Here is a 20,641-nt window from a genome sequence, read left to right as displayed (position 1 = left end):
GGGAAGTAGAGGTACCGAGAAGAAACCCTGTCAGGTCGCAGAGTCCCCCATTAGCGGAGCTGGTCAGTGACTCAGTCAGACTCCATCAGACTCCATGACCTCAAGGACTGACCGCTAAGTTCCGCCTCCGAGGGAGAGCCGGAGCGCGGGACGTGGAGCTGTCTGAGTGATCTGTGACCCTGTGGGAGGCTACAGTGATCTGAGTGCCTCTGTGTTTCCTGATGAGGAAGGGACATGATGATAACTCCACACGTGACCCCAGCTGACAGATTCCAGAATCCATCTCCATGTGGAAATTGTGGGACCCCATGGTCCCAGAGGTACCAGCAGGGCAGCATGAGCCTGAATTTTATGAGCCAGGGTGTTCAAGCTGAGGGGCTCAATGTGTCACTCAGCTTCACAATCGTGACATGGCAGAGCAAGAGTGGGGCAGGATATCGCCAGGCTTAGAGGAGTATTTTCCATTTAGTGTCACCAAGACAGGCCACAGGCTGCCCCTACTTGAATTGAGGTCTGATTCCTTCTCACAATTCACTCTGCCTACACTTGCCAGTGGTTATTGTTTTAGCATTTTGGGGTCCTGTGTGGCCCACCTGGGGCTTGAAGCCAAATGAGACTCCAGAGGGACCCTTCCTAATTTGTGGTTACGCAAATTAAAGCAAATGTCCTCACCTTCCTCTTCAAGAGTTGGGAATACGAGGCGCTACTGGGTAGAAAAATGCGTGACCTCATGAGGACTCATTTTCAATGTACCTTACAGATCTCGTTTCCTGATTTCATGGGTGAGAAGCATCAAGAGAGAAAGCCTTGACTTCACCTGAGGGTCAGCAAGGATTGGGATGGGTGTTCACAGTCCCACTCCCGAGCTCAGTTTTCAATCCTCGGGCATCACAACTCAAATTCTTTGCCAGTCAGGAATCCTAATGATTTAGAGTAGCACCAGATTGAGGGTGATGGGCTGCCACAAGTGGCTGGTCATCTACTCATTTTCTGTGAAGCCCCTAATATGCCGGGGACTGGGCGGCGCGATGCCTGCGCCCTCTCTGACGGAGACAGAGGTCGGACCTGTCTGAAGACACACTGTCCACACCTCTGCCTTCACGCCATCCTCTGGAGCCTGGCTTGTCCTGCTTCTCTTAGGAGTATTTTGGAATCTGAAGATAGATATCCTTTGAAAGTGAGGAACCCTGTGGTTTAGATCCGCATTTTAGCCTCAGGAATTGGATCTTTGTTCTGAAATATCCTTTAACACTGGAGAATTTCAGGTTGGCCAAGTGTCTGAGAGGAGCTGTGAGACACCGCCTGCAGGGGGCAGCAGAGAGGGGGAAAGGTTATGTTTCAGCAGCCTGGGAACATGGCACTCAGGTCCCTGGGGCTGGCCACAGGCAGTGCAGTGGCCCCTCCAGGGCTCCTGTCCCCCTGGGGCAGCAGATGTAGGGCTTCATGGCTTGGGTGAGAGTGTGTAGGTGAAGCCCCTCTCCTGCTGGCTCAGTGGCTTTGGGCAAAGCCACTAATGCTCCCTGAACCTCTGTCCTTTGCCTCTCAAAGGAGGCATGTAAGAGACAAACTCAACACTCCATGAATATGAGCCTCAATGGCCAAAGGAGGCGGGCGCTCGCCAGCTCTCTAGTGCCCCAACGCAGGTCCGGACTCAGGACCAGGCCAGGGCATCCCAGGCTTAATCTCTCCTTTAACAGACTGACCGCTGGTCCTGGCCCCTGAGGGTGATGCACCTCTCAGTGTGTGTGTCCTTGTGGGACACTGACTTCCCTCCCCTCTCCCAGGTGGCCTGCTGTCCTCTGGGGATGAGGCACTTGCTGGACTCTGAGAGGTACACTGATCTCTCCGGCAAGCCTGACCTTGGCACTTGGTGAAAGGAGGTGAGATGCCACTGATCAGGGGCTCTCAGCACTTTGTAGGGAGATGGTGGGTACCCCAGGTGTGGAGGAAAGGAAGGTGGCCCTCGGCAGGGCTGGAATGTGATCTAGGCTCGATGGTCACCCACAGACATCGGTTTCCACCAGGCACACAGGAGCCCTCCTAGGACAGCCGGCTGGCTGTTTCTGCAGGTGGAAGGTGAACCCGCCCAGGGCGGAATTCAGTCACAAACAGTGTCATTAAAGGGCTCTGTCAGAGGAGAGGAGCATCCTCACTCCCAAGCAGGCGAGGTGAGGTGAGGAGGTGAGAGGGGAAGGTGGAGAGGAAATTCAGAGAGCAGAAAATGCCCCAGGAATGTGTCCCTCCTGGGTGTGGGTGTGGGTGGGTGGGCTCTTTGCACCTACTGTCTCCTGCGGGGGGTGGGGAGAGGAGGAGCTGTGCCTGCCTTGGGGCAGGCAGGGATAAAACCAAGGCTGCAGAAGACCCGGGAAACAGCAGGCAGACCCTCAAAACAATCAGACAGAATTATCGTAGGACCCGCAGCTTCACCTTGGGGTACAGCTGTAAGACATCCGCAGGTGGGGACTCCAGGAGGAGTGTGCACCCCACGTTCACAGCACCCCAGGTTCATAGCAGCATTAGTCACAACTGCCCTAAGGTGGAAGCAACCACCTTGCTGGAGAGATAAGCAAGTGTGGTCCCTCCATGCACTGGACGCATTCAGCCTTAACAGGGAGGGAGTTCTGCCTCCTGCCACAGGGGTGAACTTGAAGACACTGTGCTAAGTGACGTAGGCCAGTCACTCAGCACATAATGCTGTGATGATCCCGTTTATACAGAGTAGGTAGAGTGACCAAACCCATGGAGCCAGGGAGCAGAGAGGGGCTGCGGGCCTTGGGAGGGGTCTGGGAGCTGGAGTTTGGTGCAAGCTGCGTTGCTTGGAAAGTCCTGGCTGGCACCAACTGGTGACCGAGAACCCCAAGGTGAAGGGTGTTTGTACCTATACTGGCCCAGCCTAAGAGCTATAATTAGCCTCTAATTGATGCTGAAAAGAGCCTGGGAACAAGACCCAGGCCATTTCTCAGTGTGTGAAGGGTCTGAGCACTCCTTTCCTTCCCGACTGGGTAATGAGACTTCATTCCTGAACTTTGCAAACGGTTTTTGCAACCCGTCTCAGGATTTGTTCCGCTCTGCGTCAAGGCCTGCCCTATTGTGACAATAGGCATCAAGTAGGGTTTCCACCTAGAGGCCCCGGTGACAGTGTTACTTGCTCTTGGTTTGGTCTCTGGATTAATGCTAGGAGGAGGAAGGCAGGCGGTGTGGTTAAAATGAGACTTGAATTTCTGGGAGAAATGTAAAAGAAAAAAAAAATTCAAAGTTACCTAGAAACCAAATCAGGTCTGTGAGTTCATTTCTGGGGGACATGAAGGACCTCAGAGGTCCTCTGCATGTTTCACGGAGCAGAGCTGCCTCTTCCACTGGGTGATGTGTTCTGCAGCCTTGGCCCAGGCTGTGGGCAGGAGGTTAACACGCCTGTTCCCATCCCCTGGGCTGGCTCTGTGGGACAGAAAAGAGCCAGCCAGGCAGCTCCTCTGTCTGCGCCAGGCCTCTTGGTCTCTCCCTGCTGAGGGGGTCCTGTGCTGGGACCAAAGGGTGGGGCAGAAAGCAGGAGACCCTTCAGGACTGCAGAGAACACTCTGGAATGAAATTCTACCTTTAGATAGTCTTTGATTTTTCACACTTGGAACATTCTAGATTGAAATGCTACATTGAGGGTGCAAGGTGGGATAATGCATTCTGAAGAGCCCCTAGGTCTGCTGCCTCCGGGCCCAGTGCAGCCCTCTGGGGAGTGGGAGTGAGACCCTCTGCAAAAGGGGAAAGTCACTCCCTCCTAACTCATCAGGTTGTACCTTGGATGTGGAGGGATGTGTGCCCGGAAGCTACGCCAGAGAGGGACAGCAGGAGAGGGGGGGCTGCTGTGGGCCAGGGGAGGACCTGAACAGACACTTCCCAAAAGAAGACATACAAATGCACAATGTGTATGCAAAAAATGCTCACCACCACCACTATCAGGGAGGTGCCAATCAAAACCTCAATGAGCTAGCCTCTCACCCCAGTTAGAATGGCTATGAGAAAGACAAATAATAGTTGCTGGTGAGGGGGCAGAGACTGGAGAACTCATACACTCTGTGGAGCTATAAATTAGTATATCCATTATAGAAAGCAGATGGAAGTTCTTCCAAAAACTGGAAATAGAACTACCACTTATGTTTAGGAATCCCACTCCTGGGCATATATTCAAAGAAAAGAAATCATATCAAAGAGATACCTATACTCCCATATTTACTGCAGCACTACTTACAATAGCCAAGGTATGGAATCAATTGCAATGTCCAACAACAGATGAATGGATAAAAAATGTGGTATATCTACACAGTGGAATATTATTCAATGATAAAAAGGATGAAATCCTGTCATCTGTGGTAACATGGTTGGAATTACGGGGCTTTAAGGAAATAATCCAGAAAGACAAACCCCACATGTTCTCCCTCATTTGTGGAGGCTAAAAAAATTGATTTCCTAAAAGTAAAGAGAATGGAGGTCACTAAAGCCTGGGAATATGGGGGGGATAGAGGGAGACAGTTCAATGGGGAGGGGGGATTAGTTCTAGAGTCCTGTAACACAGAAGTGACAAAAGTATTCCACAATTTATTACACATTTCAAGACAACTAGGAGAGTTTGTGCTCAGAACACAAAGACTTGCTAATATTCAAGGAGGTGGAGATGCTAATTCCTTTGATTTGATCATTATGTACTGTATACATGTATTATACTACTGCACCCCATCAAATAACATTTGTCAAAAGAAATTGTCCAGCTAAGAATAATATCTCAGGCTGAACAGCCCCTTCTGAGCCCAGGAACCACAGAACTAGACTTTGTATTAGAATAATAAGTTTCCCCTTTTCAGAGAGAGATGAGTTCTTGGAAAGAGGGCAAACTCAAGTAGTCTTTGGAGAATAATACTCCAAACCCGGGTTGGGGTTGTAGCACACGTGAGGCACTGGGTTTGATCCCAAGCACCACATAATAAATAAATAAATAAATAAATAAATAAATAAATAAATAAAGGTATTGTGTCCATCTATAACTAGAAAAATTAAAAAAAAAATACCCCAAACCCCAGGAGTTGGGAGAATGTACCGAGTGAGCAGAAAGTGCGTTCATGCTCATTTGCCAGGGCAGCAACTCGTTCTGTAGTTTGGGCTCTGAGCTTGGGCAGGTCTGAGTTCAAATCCCTGTTCTGCTGGGCACATTTCTCAGCCTCTGTTCTCCCATCTAAAATGGGGAGAGTAATAGGCCACCAGCAGCCACCAGGGAAGATCGCTGTATTAAATTATGTGACACTGTAACCCTCTACCACTCAGCACCTGCAGTCTCAGGGTCCCCGGGTGGTCACTGCCCTTGGGCAGCTCATCCTCATTGTTCCTTCCCTGCTAGGTAGAGTTTACAAGGACAAAGCCCAGGAGGATCAGGTAAATCACTTTCCTAAAGCCACACATTTGATGCATTCTCCACTCCACCCTCAAGCAGTTACTGGGCCAGCTGCAGGGGTGCCACTTGTGGGTACTCACCCCAACACTACCCAGAGTGTAGCCTGAACTTCCCGGCAGGGAGGGCCAGTGGGATGTGTCCTTAACAAATGCCCTGGTGCAGGTCCTAAGGCTGTTTCCTCCTGGGGGTGGGGGGACTCCATGAAGGCAGGACCCTGTCCCCTCACCTGGGCCCACCTCTCCCCAGCACCAAAGCCCAGGCACACACTGGCTGCTGACTGAGCCAGGAACGAGGGATTGGAGGAAGGGCCCCACCTGCCTCCCGAGGCCCAGGATTGCCTGGGGCTGCTCCACAGTGAGCTCTCCTTGCTTCCCAGGATGAGGAAGGGGTGCGGGCAGGGCCTTGTGATGGGGGTCCCTGTCACCCCAGTGGCCAGCAGTGCCCAGTTTGTCAGCTCTCAGGCCCGGAGGGCACTTCTGGGGATTGAGGGCCTGGGTTTCCTGTGCTGCTTTACCTGTGGCCTACAGGTGAGGGCTGTGGACCAACTGCACTGGTAGGACACAAAGGAGCCGGTGCTTTTCTTTCTTCAGTCTTTTATTTTTAAAGTCTTTCACCCCTGGATTGCACATGCCATATTCCTATTTAGAATTTTCAGAAGCTACAAAAAGCAGAAAGAATGACACCACCACCCAGAAGGAGAGTCCCCGAGGACGCCACATGCTTCCTTTGCCGGTGCCCTTGTTTGTGAATTCTGTAATAACTCCCAGGAAGCCACATCTGCCCAGATGAGCAGGGGTCTCCCTTCTGTGGCGGCTGTCCAAGAGCCCTAGGTGTCACTGAGAAGACACGGTCTTGGCAGAGGGTGCCTGGACTCCCCCTGTGGATCCTGCTCCCCTGTGGCTGGCTCTGTGTTGCTCTTGTCCTCAGGAGAAACAGGCTGGGCCCCCCTAAGGGTTGTCATGAGTCATTGACCTTTTACACGTATCCTGTTCTGAAATCAGGAGGGACATGCAGGCTTTTGCCAGCTCAGGCCCGTTGACTTGAATGGCTGAAGCACCCGGAGAGGCCTGGTCTGGGTGCAGAGCCAGGTGGCCTGGGGCTCCATCTGCTTAGCCCCCAAACCACTGAAACTCTCTGTCCCTCAGACCTACAATCTTTCTGCGCCCCCCCTCTTCTCCTCTGTAAAGTGGGGACAGCACACACACCTAAGGCTTCCTAGGGGACACTGGAAGGTTCACTGGAACCACAGAGTGACATGGCTGGCACCACATTCCTCGCCTCCATACCATCATGGCGAGTGAGACCTGTCATTTGGCTGGGCCGGGCAGCAGACAATTCTGGCTTCAGGGGGCTGGCCCTGGACACAGCAGGGCTGTGCTTGCCAAGCAGGCAGCACGGGCAAGAGAGGATGTGCTGGGAGAGGACTCCTGGGCACCCCAGCTGTGACGGCAGGGCGCCGGCTGGGCCAGGTCTCAGGCCTCCTGCCGCGCAGACCTGCCGTGACTAACACCGCCAGACTTCTTTTCCTTTTTTCTAACAACTATAAACACCTTCTCAGGAGCTCCGTCTGCGGGGATCAAACACCTGCGTGAAACTGAGAGAAATGTCTGTCCACACCCAAGGATTCTCGCCTGGAAGACGGCCCAGGAGGAAGCTGGGATGTCTCGTTCAGATTTTGGCACCCGCAGAGCCGGGGGAATGCTTTATTGCCCTGTGCTTTATCTCCAGGTTGGCGAGGGGAACTTCTGAGCACAACTACAGAGACAAGACGGAGAGGAGGGTCCCTCTTCCTCAGGCTGGATGTTGACCACTCAAGGCCAGGCCCTAGAGCTGGCTGCTGACCCCAGCCCAGTTAGGGGCCTTGGTGAGATGTCCTGAATTCCACGCTCAGCTTGGGGGTAGAGGCTCCAGGGTCAGGCACTGCCCCGCCCCACCCCAGGCCACTCAGTCAGAAGATAGGAAGCTGGAGGCTGGGACCCGCTGGCACCCAGAGCAGCCAGGAACCAGTAGTGGTGCACAGTGGCCACTTACTGGACCCCGAGTGGCTGTCCTGGGAATGGTGAGGTTGGACCTCAGCCTGGAGGAGTCCTTGCTGCCCCACCTGCCACAACCAGGTGGTCACATGGTCTCTAAATACACTCTGAACCAAAGTCAGGCCTTAGCTGGAGAAATCACCCTAACAGGCTCTGAGGGGTCCACCTTCCTCGAAGCCCCCGTGCAGAAGTGGAAGGGAAGTGGACTCTGCCTGCAGGTCCCCAGGGTGTCCTAGCAGTGAAAGCCTGGAGGGAGATCAGGAGGGAAGCCTGGGGGAGCCACGGGCCCTTCCTAGCCTTGGAAGCCCATCCGGCTCAGGCAGTCCCTCTCAGCTGGCCTTGCAGGAGCAGGGGAAGGCAGATGTTGCTCCCAGACCCAGCGCTGCCTGCTCCCGATGGTGCTAGTTGACAATAGCCTCCCTGGACTGCCAGATGGTCAGGGGACAGTTTAGGGGCCTGCCCTCACCAGACCCCAAACTTTCATTAAGTTGGGGGTGTTTGGCATCATACAGGAAAAACCCCACACGACTGACTCACAGCGCTTCAATCCCTGGAATAAAGTCAAATTCACATTCAGGCGAATGGGAGGCCTGAATAGGGTAGGAAAAACTTGATTCCGGGCTTACATTCAGTACAGTACAGTAGAGGTTCTGCAAGCCTCTTTGGATGTGTTAAAAATAGGTCGATTTTTAAAGGCACCTTCAGTGATGATCAGAGGATGAATCAGAAAACCAAGGCATGGAGCTTTGTTTTGGTTGAGGCTTAAAGACAGGAGGACGTGTTCGAATGAGAACTGTCCACCTCAGTCAAAGGGTTTTACAAGTTGCCTTTGTTGCCGAATTCTGAGGCAGGCAGAATTTTGGGTCAGAATCGCCTGCCTCTGGTCTGCATCGGGGCTGCTGCTGGCCAGCGCTCCTGGACCACTTGCTTTGTGATGCTGTGAGTTCGCTCACTGAGGCCTCTTCACTGGTTGAGTGCTAAGCCACATGGGGCAGATATAGCAGGGACAGGACTTGAAGCTCAAGCTTGGGGACCTCTAGGTTTGCCCCATGTGGAGCCTCAGAGGTTCCCGGGCACCAGGCTAAGCCTCCCTTCATTCCTTGATACTCAAAATGTGGCCCATGGAGCAGCCATATAGGTTACCTTAGAGATGTCAATTCTGAATCAGGGGGAAACAGAATCTTCATTCTACAAAGAGACCCAGGGAGAATTTGAAGGTTGCTGCTCTCTGGACATACCCAGCGAGTCCTCTGCTATTGAGCTGTATCACCTGCTGCATCCCCTGCCTCTCCCATAGCGTTTTCCTCCCAGTGGTGATTGCTGAGTCTGACTCTGGCTCTGACACTTACCAGTCCTATCATCTTACATGGCTACCTGTTAAAAGCCTCAGTTACTCAGCCCCTGGGGACCAAATTAATCCTGGCAAGGAGTGCTCTGCTGTCCACCCAAGGGTCCCTACATCCTCCTTCCCCTCAGGTGCTCTTGGCCAGCATCTCTGGGTGGGGCACCTCCTGCCACTTTGCTTACAGAGTTCTAGCAAGAGAAAAGAGCATGCCCAGTGGGTCTTAGCCCCGGCTGCACAATGGGAGCAGGTGAGAGCTTTGAAAGCTATGGATGCTGGGCACCATGCCCTGGAACTTCATTTGGTTGGTCTGGGGTCTGACTGAGGCTTTGGGAGCCTCCAAAGGTCCCCAGGTGGTTATAAACACAGTCAGGGTTGCAAGACATCTCTCTGTCTGAAGATGACGGCACAAGCTCTAGGAAAGTCCCCACTGGTTTACACACAGAGCAGTCCTTCTCTACCCCCTGCTCCAGAGGGGGCCCGTGAGGAATGTGAGCGTATTTAGAGAGTAACCGCCTCTGCTTTCAGAAGCAATGAACCTCGAAAGAACCTGAAACCGACAATTGCATCCTTGATTAATGAGAATATTTTTTGTTCTTCTTTATGAAAACAGATCAAAGCAGCTTAGCCTCAGGAATTCAAAGAGCACTTTCAGGGTCTGTCCTGGGGCACAGCATGTCCACCTCTCACCTCTTATATCCCCACAGGCACCCTGGGGCCACAGAGCAAGAATCCACAGGTGCCTTATCTTCCACGAAAGCCAAGAGCCACGCACACTCCAGTTACCGGTTAATCACATGTAACAGAACCCTGGGTCCTGAGCAGCATTCTCAGCATCAAGGACTGAGACCAAAACAGTCCCTGATCCACCCAATACCTGAGTCCCAGAGCCCCTTCCCATCCCAAACCCCAGTTCATGTATTTTAGTCCATAATGCATTTCAGGCCCAACAGGATTCTGGTTTTAGGATTCTGCAAAGCAAACCGAGTGGGCCTCTGCAGGCCTTGTTGCCCTGGGAATTACTACTGGCTCTGGATAGTGGCTGGACCTAGACTCCTGGCTCCCTGGGTCCAGATGGCCAGACCTGGCAGGTGCTACCTGGGCCTCAGTGACAGGAGGACAGGGGTTGAGGGCTTGGGGAGGCTTAGACTCATGCCTGCCTTGTTGAGAAGCCACTGTGCTGGGACCGGTGATTCTTCCCTGGGGGAAGGCAGCACCCAGCTCTGCACCCTCACCCGGTTTCTCAGGCTGAGATTCACTGCACACGGTGAGATTCCCACTGGAAATCTGTTTTGCCCAGGGGCAGGAAAAGGGCTAAGCAAAGGGCCCTTTGCTAGCACTCAATCCATCCGGAAACCATCCCTGCCTCAACCTCTGGGCAAGCTCCTATTCAGCCTCCTCACTAAAGCCTCTACCCCACGCATGATCAGGCGCACATCCCCTGGCAGCTCCTGCACACCACACATCATTAATACAGCACTTTCCACGCTGGGCCTCAGTACTCATAGCAGTTCCTTGCACAGGACAACCCCCAGACCCAGGGCCCCTCCTGCAGTCAGCCCACCCCAGGTAGCCTACCATGCAACCCAACAGTAGCACTCGGGGAGGGAGAGCAACCACTGTCTTGGTAAGTGAGTGGTCATAGGAGGTGTGGGCAGCTGGGACAGATGGCAGGGGAGGGGGCTTCAGAGGGCAGGTAAGCTCCAGGCACCCACTTAGCAGTCCAGGCATGACAGCGAGGCTCTGCCAGTCGGGGGAAGGGTACAGATACCCTAACATGGGCTCAGATTCTCATGGACACAGCTTGATTCCTCCACAATGTTCAGGATTAATGGCTGATTGACACAGCCCCATGCAACCAGAGAAATAAGATCTGCCTTTGTCAAATAGGAAGATTACAGATGTGCAAGTGGCGGGTCTATTAAGATGGGAGGTCCAACACGTGATGGGGGAGAGGAGATAGAAACAGAGAAACAGAGGGACACGTGGAGACAAAGAATGACATCCTCTCTTTTCTGGGGACTTCTGTGGGGGCAGCCACTCACCAGTTCCTTCCTGAGCCAGGTTATAGCCTCATCGATACTCTGGAAGCCTTCCAGCTTGCCAGGGGACCTGTCGCCCTGGCTGGTGCTCCCGGCAGGCAGGGGGTGCTCTCTGGGCTCCCTCGGGGGCAGCAGGGGCTCCCCACCCCCACGCTCTCCTTGCTCCAAGCTCTCCTCTGTGGCCATCTTCTGGAAGGGCCACGTCTGCTCCTCCAGCCTGGCCTGCCATTCCAGGTAGGAGGGCCTGCGGGTCTCCAGCCTCAGCTTCTCGGTGAGGGCCTTCAGGCTCCGGAGGTGGTCATCAGGAGGCGCGGCGGCCCCTGCCAGCCCCTCTTCTTCACCCACTTCCTCCACTTGGATCTCGGGCACAGACATTCTACAGTCTGCCCTGGCAGCCAGACCTGGCAGCTGGTGAGGGGCTGTGTGGGAGGCTTGCTGGGCGATGAGGCTGGGTCCTGCTCTGGAAGGGCCTCATCCAGCTGGGGCTGTGCCTCGAGAAGGCATTGCAGAGGCTGGGCGGCACCTGGAGCTGAGGGACCGTGGGGTGAGCCCCAGGGAGGGCCTTTCAGAGCAGCCGCGGGGGTTCGAGGTCTATGATTCGTCCCAGAAGCCTGTGGGTGCCATGCTTCGTAGAAGGCAGGAACAGACAAGCACTGGCAGGATTCTTTAGGGGCAGCCTTTGCCAAGGAGATCTATCTGTCCCGAAGGTGTGCGCAGAGCAGATGGGCCAGAAGCTCGCCCTCCCCAGGAAAGGCAGGTGGTGCGGGCCCTGCAGGAAGAATGAGAACATTGTCAGTCTGACCCCTCCCCAGCTGCTAGGTGGAGGCACGTCCACACTCCAGGAGGGGAAAGAGGCTCAGAGAGGTCCAGTGACAGGGCTTCTACTTGCTGGTCCAGGACTAGAGGTGAGACGACCACTTTAAGTTGATGCAGAGAAGCTGAACAAATTGGGCAGCACTACAATCCCTCCTGTGTTATCTCACTTAATGCTCACAGCAAGTCTGTGGAGATTAGTTTCTGTCCCCATTTGACATGGGAGGACCCCAAATCCCTAAGAGGCTAAACGACGCACTGAGACAGAACTCCCGCAGGGAGACAAGACCAGTCACTTGAATCTGAGGGCACAGGTCTCCCCTCTCAGTGACAGCTGCCTGAGGGTCCCCAGAGCCAGCTGCCAGGCCAGTGGAGCCCCACGCAGACTCAGGTGTGCCTGCACCGTACAGGTGCTGCTGCCCTCGGCACCCCTCCCTGAGCACAGGGCCGGCTTCCTCCACCCTCAGCTTCCTCTACCACCACCTGACCTCACCCGCTCAGAGAGGAAGCAAATAAGCCTGCAGCTGCACAGGGGAAGAAGGAGCCGGCTCCACTCAAGCTGGACGGTGAAGCTGAATGAAGCTGGTGACTCAGCCTTCCAGGACGGTGGCTCTCAGGTTTACCTAAAGTGCCCACACAGCAGCGCTGCCTCCGCAAGGCTCCAGCTGCCATCTGAGTTGGCCTCCAGGACCTAGTGTGGGATATAAGCCAAGGCTCTGACCCCATCGTGCCAGGGTGGGTAGGTTATAATTAGACACCAGCCTTCTGGTGTGCCTGTGTCTGTGGGGAATGAGCAAGGGTAGACACGGGCCGATCCGAGCGGGAGATGTGTGTCTTGAACTTGGCTTTCAGGGCTAGTTTTCAAAATCTGTGCTGAGGCCATGCAGGTGTAAAAACTAATGAACTGATGCAGAGCAATGTCCAAGATAAGGCTAAAAGAAAAATCAAGATGCCCAGAAGCCTGGTGCACACACCACCCTAGGGTGAAAATGGATGGAAAGGGAGAGAGACGCTTGTTGATGTGTGTGCCTTTAAAATCCCTACCGAAAGAAGAAAGCAAATAATCGTCGTGATGCCTGCTTGGAGTGTGGGAACTGGGCTGGCTGAGATGAGGACTGAGGGGAGCAGATCTGGGATGGGGAGGCCACTGGCAGGCTGGGCTGCCCAGGGAGGTCATGGATTTCCTCCTGACACACAGAAATGCTCGGGAAGACAGACAGCAGAGCTTCTGTTCTGGACCACCCTAGAGCCCAGCCTGCCAGGGAGGTCTGGCTGGAGGACAGAGGACTCTCCCCGTACTCTGAGCCTGCCCCTGCGGGAGTGGGGGGCATCCCTGGGGAATGAGGAAGACATGCCACCCTCACTGAGAGCAGAGGAACTCAGCTTCACCTCCTGCCCTGCTCTGGGCAAGTGAAAGTCCCCTGGGGACCTTGGGCAACACAGATCGACTTCCAGGAGTTCTGATTCCCTTGATGTGGGCCCAGGACTCAGAGAGCAGCCCATTCTTAGGCCCCAGGTGATCTGAGGGCCAGATACAAGGGTGCAGTCAGGACTGAGAGCTGCTGGTCTCCTTTAGAGACACCAGACCTGGGATCAGATTCTGGTCCTAGGCCCCATGGGGCCTGCCAAGCCTCAGTCTCCTATGCTCAAAATGAGGTGTTCTGCCAATCTCCTAGGCTCTTGGGGATGGGCAGGATGAGGTTCATAGGTGCTCTCTAAATCTTAGCGTGCTCCAAGAACACAGGAATGGGGCTCGCTGTGCACTTTCTCATGACACAGCCTTCCCAGGCTCTCTCCAAGTCTGAAGACTGGGAGCTGCTTTCTGGGGCCCCACCCAGGTGCCTGCCCTCTGCCTGTTTGCTGAGGGCCCAGAATCTCTTCTGAGTGCGCCTGGGTGGCTGAATCCTACAGGGCTTCCTTCCCACAGACAGAGGAGCTCTTTATAGCTAGATGAGTTTTCTGGAGAAGGTCCAGTCTACAGACAGACTGATGAGCTGTGCCCTCCCCACCTGGGTCCTGGTTGTGCCCACTCCTCAGAAGAGGACTCAGAGGCAAGGGATGATCATGAAGCCACATGCCCATAGCACAGAACTGGGGAGAGACAACACAGTAGGAAGCTGTGCCCTCCCTCTGCAGAGGGCTTCGTCCTGCCCCCTTAAGTAAGGGGCTCCTCTTGGGGTGGGAACCACTGAGAGTCTGTAACTTTGTGTGACTTTATAGTGTAGGGAGTGTATTTTAACAAGAGGTTTTCAGTCCACTGAGGGTGAGCCTCATGGTGTGGCACCTGGGTGCCCCCCAGCTCACGCCAGTCTCACCCAAACCCAAAAGGCAGGTGGGAGCACCCATTTCACACAGGGGTTATGGGAGGCACTTAGGAGAGGTGAAGTGCCCTCCTCCAGACAGGTGCCAGCTAGGGGCCTGGGCATGAGCTGTGTGATGGTGGTCAGCCTCTTTCTATCCTGGAGCATGTGGGATTTGGGGTCAGAGCTCAAGGGCAGCCACCAGTTCTGTGTTATGGGCTGTAGCTTCATGATCATCCCTTGCCTCTGAGTCCTCTTCTGAGGAGTGGGCACAACCAGGACCAGCTGCACAATTTGTAGGGCTCAGGGCTGGGTCTCTTCTTTAAAAAAAGTCCTAAGAATTTCAGGATGGTGACAACAGAACATTAACTCAAGTGGGGTCCCTGTGTGCCCCCTGGGTCCCATGCCCATGAAGGGGATAACAATATCAACTTTGTAGGTCATATCCAGGATTTCATGGGGTGACAGAGTTGATAGAGCATGCCCCTGGTGTACAGTAAGCCCTAGACAAAGTTACACTTTAAAAAATATTATTAGGATGGTGCAACCATGGGTGTCACATCAGTCACATCACCCCTGTCCCTGCCTTGAGCAGTCATCTGGTCGGTCCTTGAAATGCTGGGTGTCCTGAGCCCATTTTTGCATCTTTACATCCTTCCCTGGAAGCCCACTGATGCCATCCATTGGCCCTGCCTCCCCCAGTTTTGATCTCAGGAGATCTGGAAGAGTGAAGAGCAGGTTTGCCTTGGAAGGGAGAAAAAGAGCCCAGCCTACGAGAACACCACTCTGCACTGCTCCCTCCCGCCCTGCTCCAATTTTTAACCCTCCCATCCCCAGCTCCAGGTGCTGGAGGGACCCAGGTGTAACAGCCTGCTCTCCACGCCAGAGACTGAGGCTGGGCTGCAGGCCTGGTCCTGGTTCCAGCACAACTGCTAACAGGAGGAGGACCCGGGTCCAATCTTTCCTAGCCTGTGCTCTGCAGTTGGTGGTGCCTTGTGTGCGTGCAAAGACTGGGCACAGAAGAAACGCCACACCCACCCAAAGAGCTCCTTCTCAGCACAGGCTATTTCAGAGCCACTAGGCAGTGTCCCAGGGATCCCACCTGCTCGTCACCCTGGTGCCTGAAAAGGCCCAGTGGGGATTCCTCCCTCCCTTCCAGCTGGGCACAGGAGCTAAGCTGGAATGTCACCCACACAGGCCCAGGAAGGTGCTAGCAGAAGGGTTTGTTGTCCACTGACCACTTAGTGGGCACTGAGCTGGACATATCCTGTACTAGTGGGGAAGGCCATCGGGTGGGGATTGGAGGCAGCTCTGGACACCTCTTGGGTTTGGTGGGCAGCAGAAGTCTTTCTCGACTCCTGGGGCTTAGGCCCAGGGAGCACAAAGCAGAGGACACTGGACCACTAGATCTGGGACTCGGGAGTCCTGGAAGACAAGATGAGATCCCAAGACCCCATAATCCATGAGGCCCAGGCATGCCCACCAGCCAGGCCACTGGGTGGCAGCGAGGACAAGCCTTGGGGATACACAGCCTTCCTGCCCCAGCAACATGCCAGGGCTTGGGATGACTGTGGTTCAGATGCGCTTCCAGGCTTCCTGGCCCATGAAGCAGGATTCGCCAGCCATGAGCTAATCCCCAGCTGCCCCAGGAGCCAGGTGGGTGCAGCCCTGCCAGGCGGCCAACACCTTGTCTCATTATGACCTCACCTGCTGACCTGGAAAACCCTGGAACCCACTTCCTGATGGGCTTCCTGGGCAGGGAAGGCTACGGGGGCTGCTGACTGATGCTCCCCGGGCTCAGGCCTGCTCTCCCCACACAGAGGCTTCTCTGGAACTGTTTGTTTCTTCTGCAGGGTGCACAGTCTTTTTAACCCCTCCGACTCTCCTGCCCCACAGACCCCAAGCTCGATCCTCTGCCTGCAACTTGTACAGCCCAGAAGCCCTTCTTTCCCTCCTCCGCCTAGTCCTCAGGCATTTTCTCCTTCCCTCTGTTTTCCTGGGCTGGCTGTGTGTGCCCGGCAACGAGAGCACGTGAGGGAAACCGTGACACCATCACACATGAGCTAACACTTGGAGCAACCACACCAGCAGTCACTCGGAAAGCTTCACATGTTCAGGCACAGTTAGGGCTCACACGCGTGAAGATTGCCATCATCCTCATGTTCCAGGTGGAGAGACTGAGGCGCAGATGGCTTTGGCAGCTTGCCCATGGTCACAGAGCTAGTAAGTGGTGAGGCTGGGATGTGAGACCCCGACACTGGGCTTCCCGTCCCTGTTAAACCCTCACATTTACACCAGGCACTTTCTTGATGGTCCCTTCTTCCAGACTCAAGTTCATGAGGGCAAAGCCAGGCCTTTTATCCTGGTCTTCTGGCACTTGTGAGATGCTGCTGCTTTAAACATGGAATGATCGGGCACATAGAGCATGCATCTGCCTCTTGCTGCACCCTGTGTTGCTCACAGTAAGCCAGCTTGGATGGGCTCAGAGGAGCAGAGGGGCCCTGGGCTTCTGTGACAGTACTTCCACCACCTGTCCTCATGAGAGGCCACACACACCTCCCTTCCCTGGCCGAGGAGTGCCTGGACACAGGTGTGCCTGGACACAGGTATGCAGGCCCGGCTCCTGGGACAAAGCAGGAAGAACCTGATTTAGCTTGTGCCAAATCCCAGGACTTTGAACTATAGCCAGAGAGGACCTACTTGTCACCTGGCATCTGTGAGGACATTTCTACCCAGCACCTTCCTTCTTCCTTCTGGAAAAAGCATTCTCCCTTACTGTGGGGAGTCTGTCCCTGTGGTACCTGTGGCCCCGACCTCCCCTCTCACCTCAGGGGAGGTGACATGACTCTACTGGGCCAATCAGAGCCTTTCTGAAGTTTTCCTGCCAGACCAACCCAGAAGCCGGCCTTGTTCCCAGCCAGCCTGGGTACTGGAGCCCTCTTGCTCTCACACACAGAGGGTCTGCTGGCACACAAAGCCAGCAGACAGGATAGTTTGAAGGCCTCACTCAGGTCCGTCAGAAGCCACCCCGCCAGACTTTGACTACACAGCTTTCAAAGCCTCCTCTTGGGCAGAGCTGGGCTTCTGACAAGTACAGCTGCCTGGCCTGAGTGGGTGCTGGAGAAGGGTGCGGCGTGTGGGTCTCTGTTGGTGTTTGGCCTTGGTCGGCCTGTTGGTCTGCCGTTCCCTGCCTCCCTCCTTTCTTGTTTGTGGGAAGCCCCCACTTTGTGCAAGACAGCAGGCAGGCGCCCTTCTCATTTGTTCTCTGGGATCAGAGGACCAGATTCTCCCTCCTCCCCCGCCCAGGCCCTGGCAACCAGGTGCGAGCATGTGACTTAAGCTCAGCCAATCAGAGGCTCAGGCCCAGGGTCTGAATTTGGCCTGTGTGGGGCCCAGTGAATGGATGGTTGGGATTCATCAGTGCTGGATGGGGGAAGGAGCCAGCTGCCCCTGCTGGAGTGCTGCTGCAGGGCCTCCCCGCTGTCCCAGAGCTGCCCGGGTTCTGCCTGCTTGCTCCTGTGAGTCTCTGCTTCCTGCCAGTCTCCGAGCGCTGACAGCCTTGTAGTCATGCTGCTTTCTATTGCTTGTGCTCAGGAGCCTGAGGGCTGGAGTGAGGGGAGCAGCCAACTCACTTGGAGAGGCCATGTATATAATTGAGAACTAAGCAGCGTCCTAAAACATTGTGACAGCCAAAAAGGCTTCCTTCTCTCACATCCCCACAAGTCCTGAGGGGGTTGGCACCTGCAGTTGAGACCCATTGGGTCACTGTCCTCTGAATGAAATTTTGCTGAATCCACCTGCATTCGTAGTAGGTATGTTTCCTAGGTGACAGTCAGTGACCGGCTACCAATATTCCATCTGCATAAAACTTAAACCCGTTCTGCTCCCTCTTTCAGAAGTACCACCCACGGGTCCCTGTGCTCTGGGTCATTCAGCCTTCCCAACTGGGCTGCAGCCAAATGCCTGGGAACTGGGTTAGCGTTAGGGTGCCTGAGGGCCTCCAGCCTGGGAAGGCAGTCTCTTTTGGGGAGCAACCCCCTGGACTTCCACAGCAGAGTGACAGCCCCAGAGTGAGAGGGCATGCCCACGAGTGTCCCTGCTGCTGTTCTCTGCTTCCTGTAGGCTACTCTGCTCTTTATATAGTCAGCCAGGCTCCACAGCCTCTCGGCTTCCCAGGTGTTCTCACAATTAACCACAACCTCCGGAGGTCACCTCGTACCTATTCTGTAGCATAAAAGAAGCCCACTAAGCCTATTAGAAGCCCCATTATCCAGGGAGGAAATGGAGGATTTTCCGTAGGAAACTTAGACCCAAGCTCCCATCAACAATAGTGAGGGGGCTGAGAACCTTGCCCAGGAAAAGGGTCATTATTAGGAACATATGAATGGTGGGGGACCTTGCAGATGTGTCCCCCAGCACCAGCACAGGAAGAAGAAGAATGTCACCTTATACTAGTTCAGGGATGGTGTTCACACACTTACACCTCATGTCATTCTGACTTCATACAGAACTCTGAGACTGCAGGGGTGGCTCTTGGGAATGAGGATCCACTGTGTGAGAGCTGGGAGAGCTCTGTCCACGTCCCCCTTGAATGTCTCACTGGGATTCCTCGGTCATGATGACAATTATCTCCCAAACCGCAATTCAGATTCTGCCCTGGTGAATGTCCTACTAAGGAATATTTTAACAGCACTGCCAAGCTGCTAGTATTATAGGTATCCATATTTCCTCAGTGAGGAAATAGCATCTCCTATACATAAGGACCCTGCAAACTGTGTACTATGATCCTTTATTATATAATGGGTAAACCAAGGCACAGAGACAAGGAGGAGCTGGCTCAGAGATACTCAGACTGCACATGGCATGGTGAGGGCTGGGACCAGGTAAGTTTGGAGGGCAGGATCCAGCAAGGCTGAACTGGGGGCCAGGACAGAGCCTGAGGCTCTGACGTCCCTCCCCGGGTCTACCACTTGTGCTAATAAGTCACAAGCATCCTTTGGGATCCAGTGGTCCCTGGAGATGGCCAGCTCTGTTCTGGCTCTGTGCTGTCCTCTGAAGGTGGCCCCCATCATGAAGGACTACCTTGACTGTGACTATGGACCACACTGGCATGGTAGGGAAGGCAGGGCAGGTGTTCTGGTCCCCTTGCAGCTGGGAAAACCGGGCTGAGGGCCTGAGTGACTGCCTAAGGCCCCAGAGCCTCTCACTCTCACCCACACTCCTTGGGGCTGCTATGCTGGCTGCTTTCCAGAACATACTATCTAGACAGGGCTGGCTACCACCCTCTGGGCCCCTCTGGCAAGCGGCACTTGGTCCTCTGGGAAGTTTATAGAATGAAGACCTGGCTACACCATGATTTAGGTCCCTGCAGATATGGCTTTTCTCAGCAAGGCAGGGCTGGGGGATGGGATGTCCTCAGGGTTGGTCTGGCCTCTATGCCAGGCCAGGCCAGGACACCATTTGTGAGGCTCACTGCTCTGAGCTACAGCCGGGCGGGGGCCGGGGTGGTGGTGGTGGTGGCAATCCCCATCCGTCAGCCTTGCTAAGCAAGGAGCTGTGGCTCCTCGCCGCACCTGCTGGAGCAGGGTACAGAGGGAGCACTGGCTGGCCGGGGCAGGCCTGGCCCAGGCTGGGCCTCAAGGCTTCCCAGGCCTCAAAGCTGAGAGCTGAAGGGCCTTCAGGGCTGAGGCCGAGAGCCCCCTTGGCCCCAGCCATCAGGCCTGGGCTCTTCCTCTGAAAACTACAGAGCTGCCCCGAGGGTGAAAGGCGGGTAGGGACAGGGACCAGGGTGGCTGGGACACAGTCTGGCCACATCCCTTTTCTAAAGAGGCAGCTGCTTTTCCCCAGGGGGGTGATGGATCCAGGGGTCCACAGGTGATGAGGGCGAGCAGGCCTGGGACAGGTGGGCGTTTCAGTCTTGGTCTCATGCTTATGGTACATGCAGAGCCCCAGGTGGGGACAGGGCTGACCTCCCACCTTCACCCCCACGGCAGGTCAGTCTGGGACTGATGCCTCTGCTCTGCTGATGTGCTTCAGCCGAGAGGAGAGGACGAGAGGACGGCACACAGCCCTGCGAGTCCCACAGAGCTGCTGACAGCAGCCGGGAGCTGCCCAGAGCCCGTTGCCTCTGCCTCAGAGTTGCCATGGTGACGGAAGCAGGAGGGACATGGCCAGTCTGGCCCTATGCCAGCCATCTTTCCCCTTCCCAGACTCATTTTCATTCCAGCTCTTGGTCAGAGCTGGTGTTAGGAGCCCCTGAGATGGGGGACAGAGACCAGGCAGAGTCCAGACTGGCCCCAGTTGTGTGTGTGTGTGTGTGTGTGTGTGTGTGTGTGAGTGATGGGGCTCACTGTGTTGACATGTATGTGAGTGGGGGGTGGTTGTCCTGGTGTGTGAGTGGGGGGTGGTTGTCCTGGTATGTGTGTGAGTGGGGGGTGACTGTCTTGAGGGTGTGTGTGAGTGGGGGGTGGCTGTATTGAGGGTGTGTGTGAGTGCGGGGTGGTTGTCCTGGTGTGTGTGTGAGTGGGGGGTGACTGTCTTGAGGGTGTGTGTGAGTGGGGGGTGGTTGTCCTGGTGTGTGTGTGAGTGGGGGGTGACTGTCTTGGGGGTGTGTGTGAGTGGGGGGTGGTTGTCCTGGTGTGTGAGTGGGGGGTGACTGTCTTGAGGGTGTGTGTGAG

General features: G+C 54.9%; 1 protein-coding gene across 10 annotated transcripts in view; it reads right to left on the bottom strand.

Moving 5' to 3' along the window:
* Positions 1-20,641, bottom strand: part of Fam167a (family with sequence similarity 167 member A) — a 44,284-nt gene that overhangs the window by 3,616 nt on the left and 20,027 nt on the right. For all 10 annotated transcript variants that reach the window (XM_046459320.2, XM_046459321.2, XM_046459324.2 and 7 more), the window contains one exon: positions 10,855-11,620. In XM_046459320.2, coding sequence (XP_046315276.1) covers positions 10,855-11,226 — 372 coding nt within the window. In that variant the 5' untranslated portion in view covers positions 11,227-11,620. The remainder of the gene's footprint in view (positions 1-10,854; positions 11,621-20,641) is intronic.

The sequence above is a fragment of the Marmota monax genome, unplaced genomic scaffold (genome assembly GCF_021218885.2).
Source record: "Marmota monax isolate L192 unplaced genomic scaffold, Marmota_monax_Labrador192_F-V1.1 WCK01_AAM20220418_F8-fsc00288, whole genome shotgun sequence".
Taxonomy (NCBI): domain Eukaryota; kingdom Metazoa; phylum Chordata; class Mammalia; order Rodentia; family Sciuridae; genus Marmota; species Marmota monax.
Note: the sequence above shows the minus strand (reverse complement) of the source record. Positions and strands in the feature narration are given on the sequence as shown.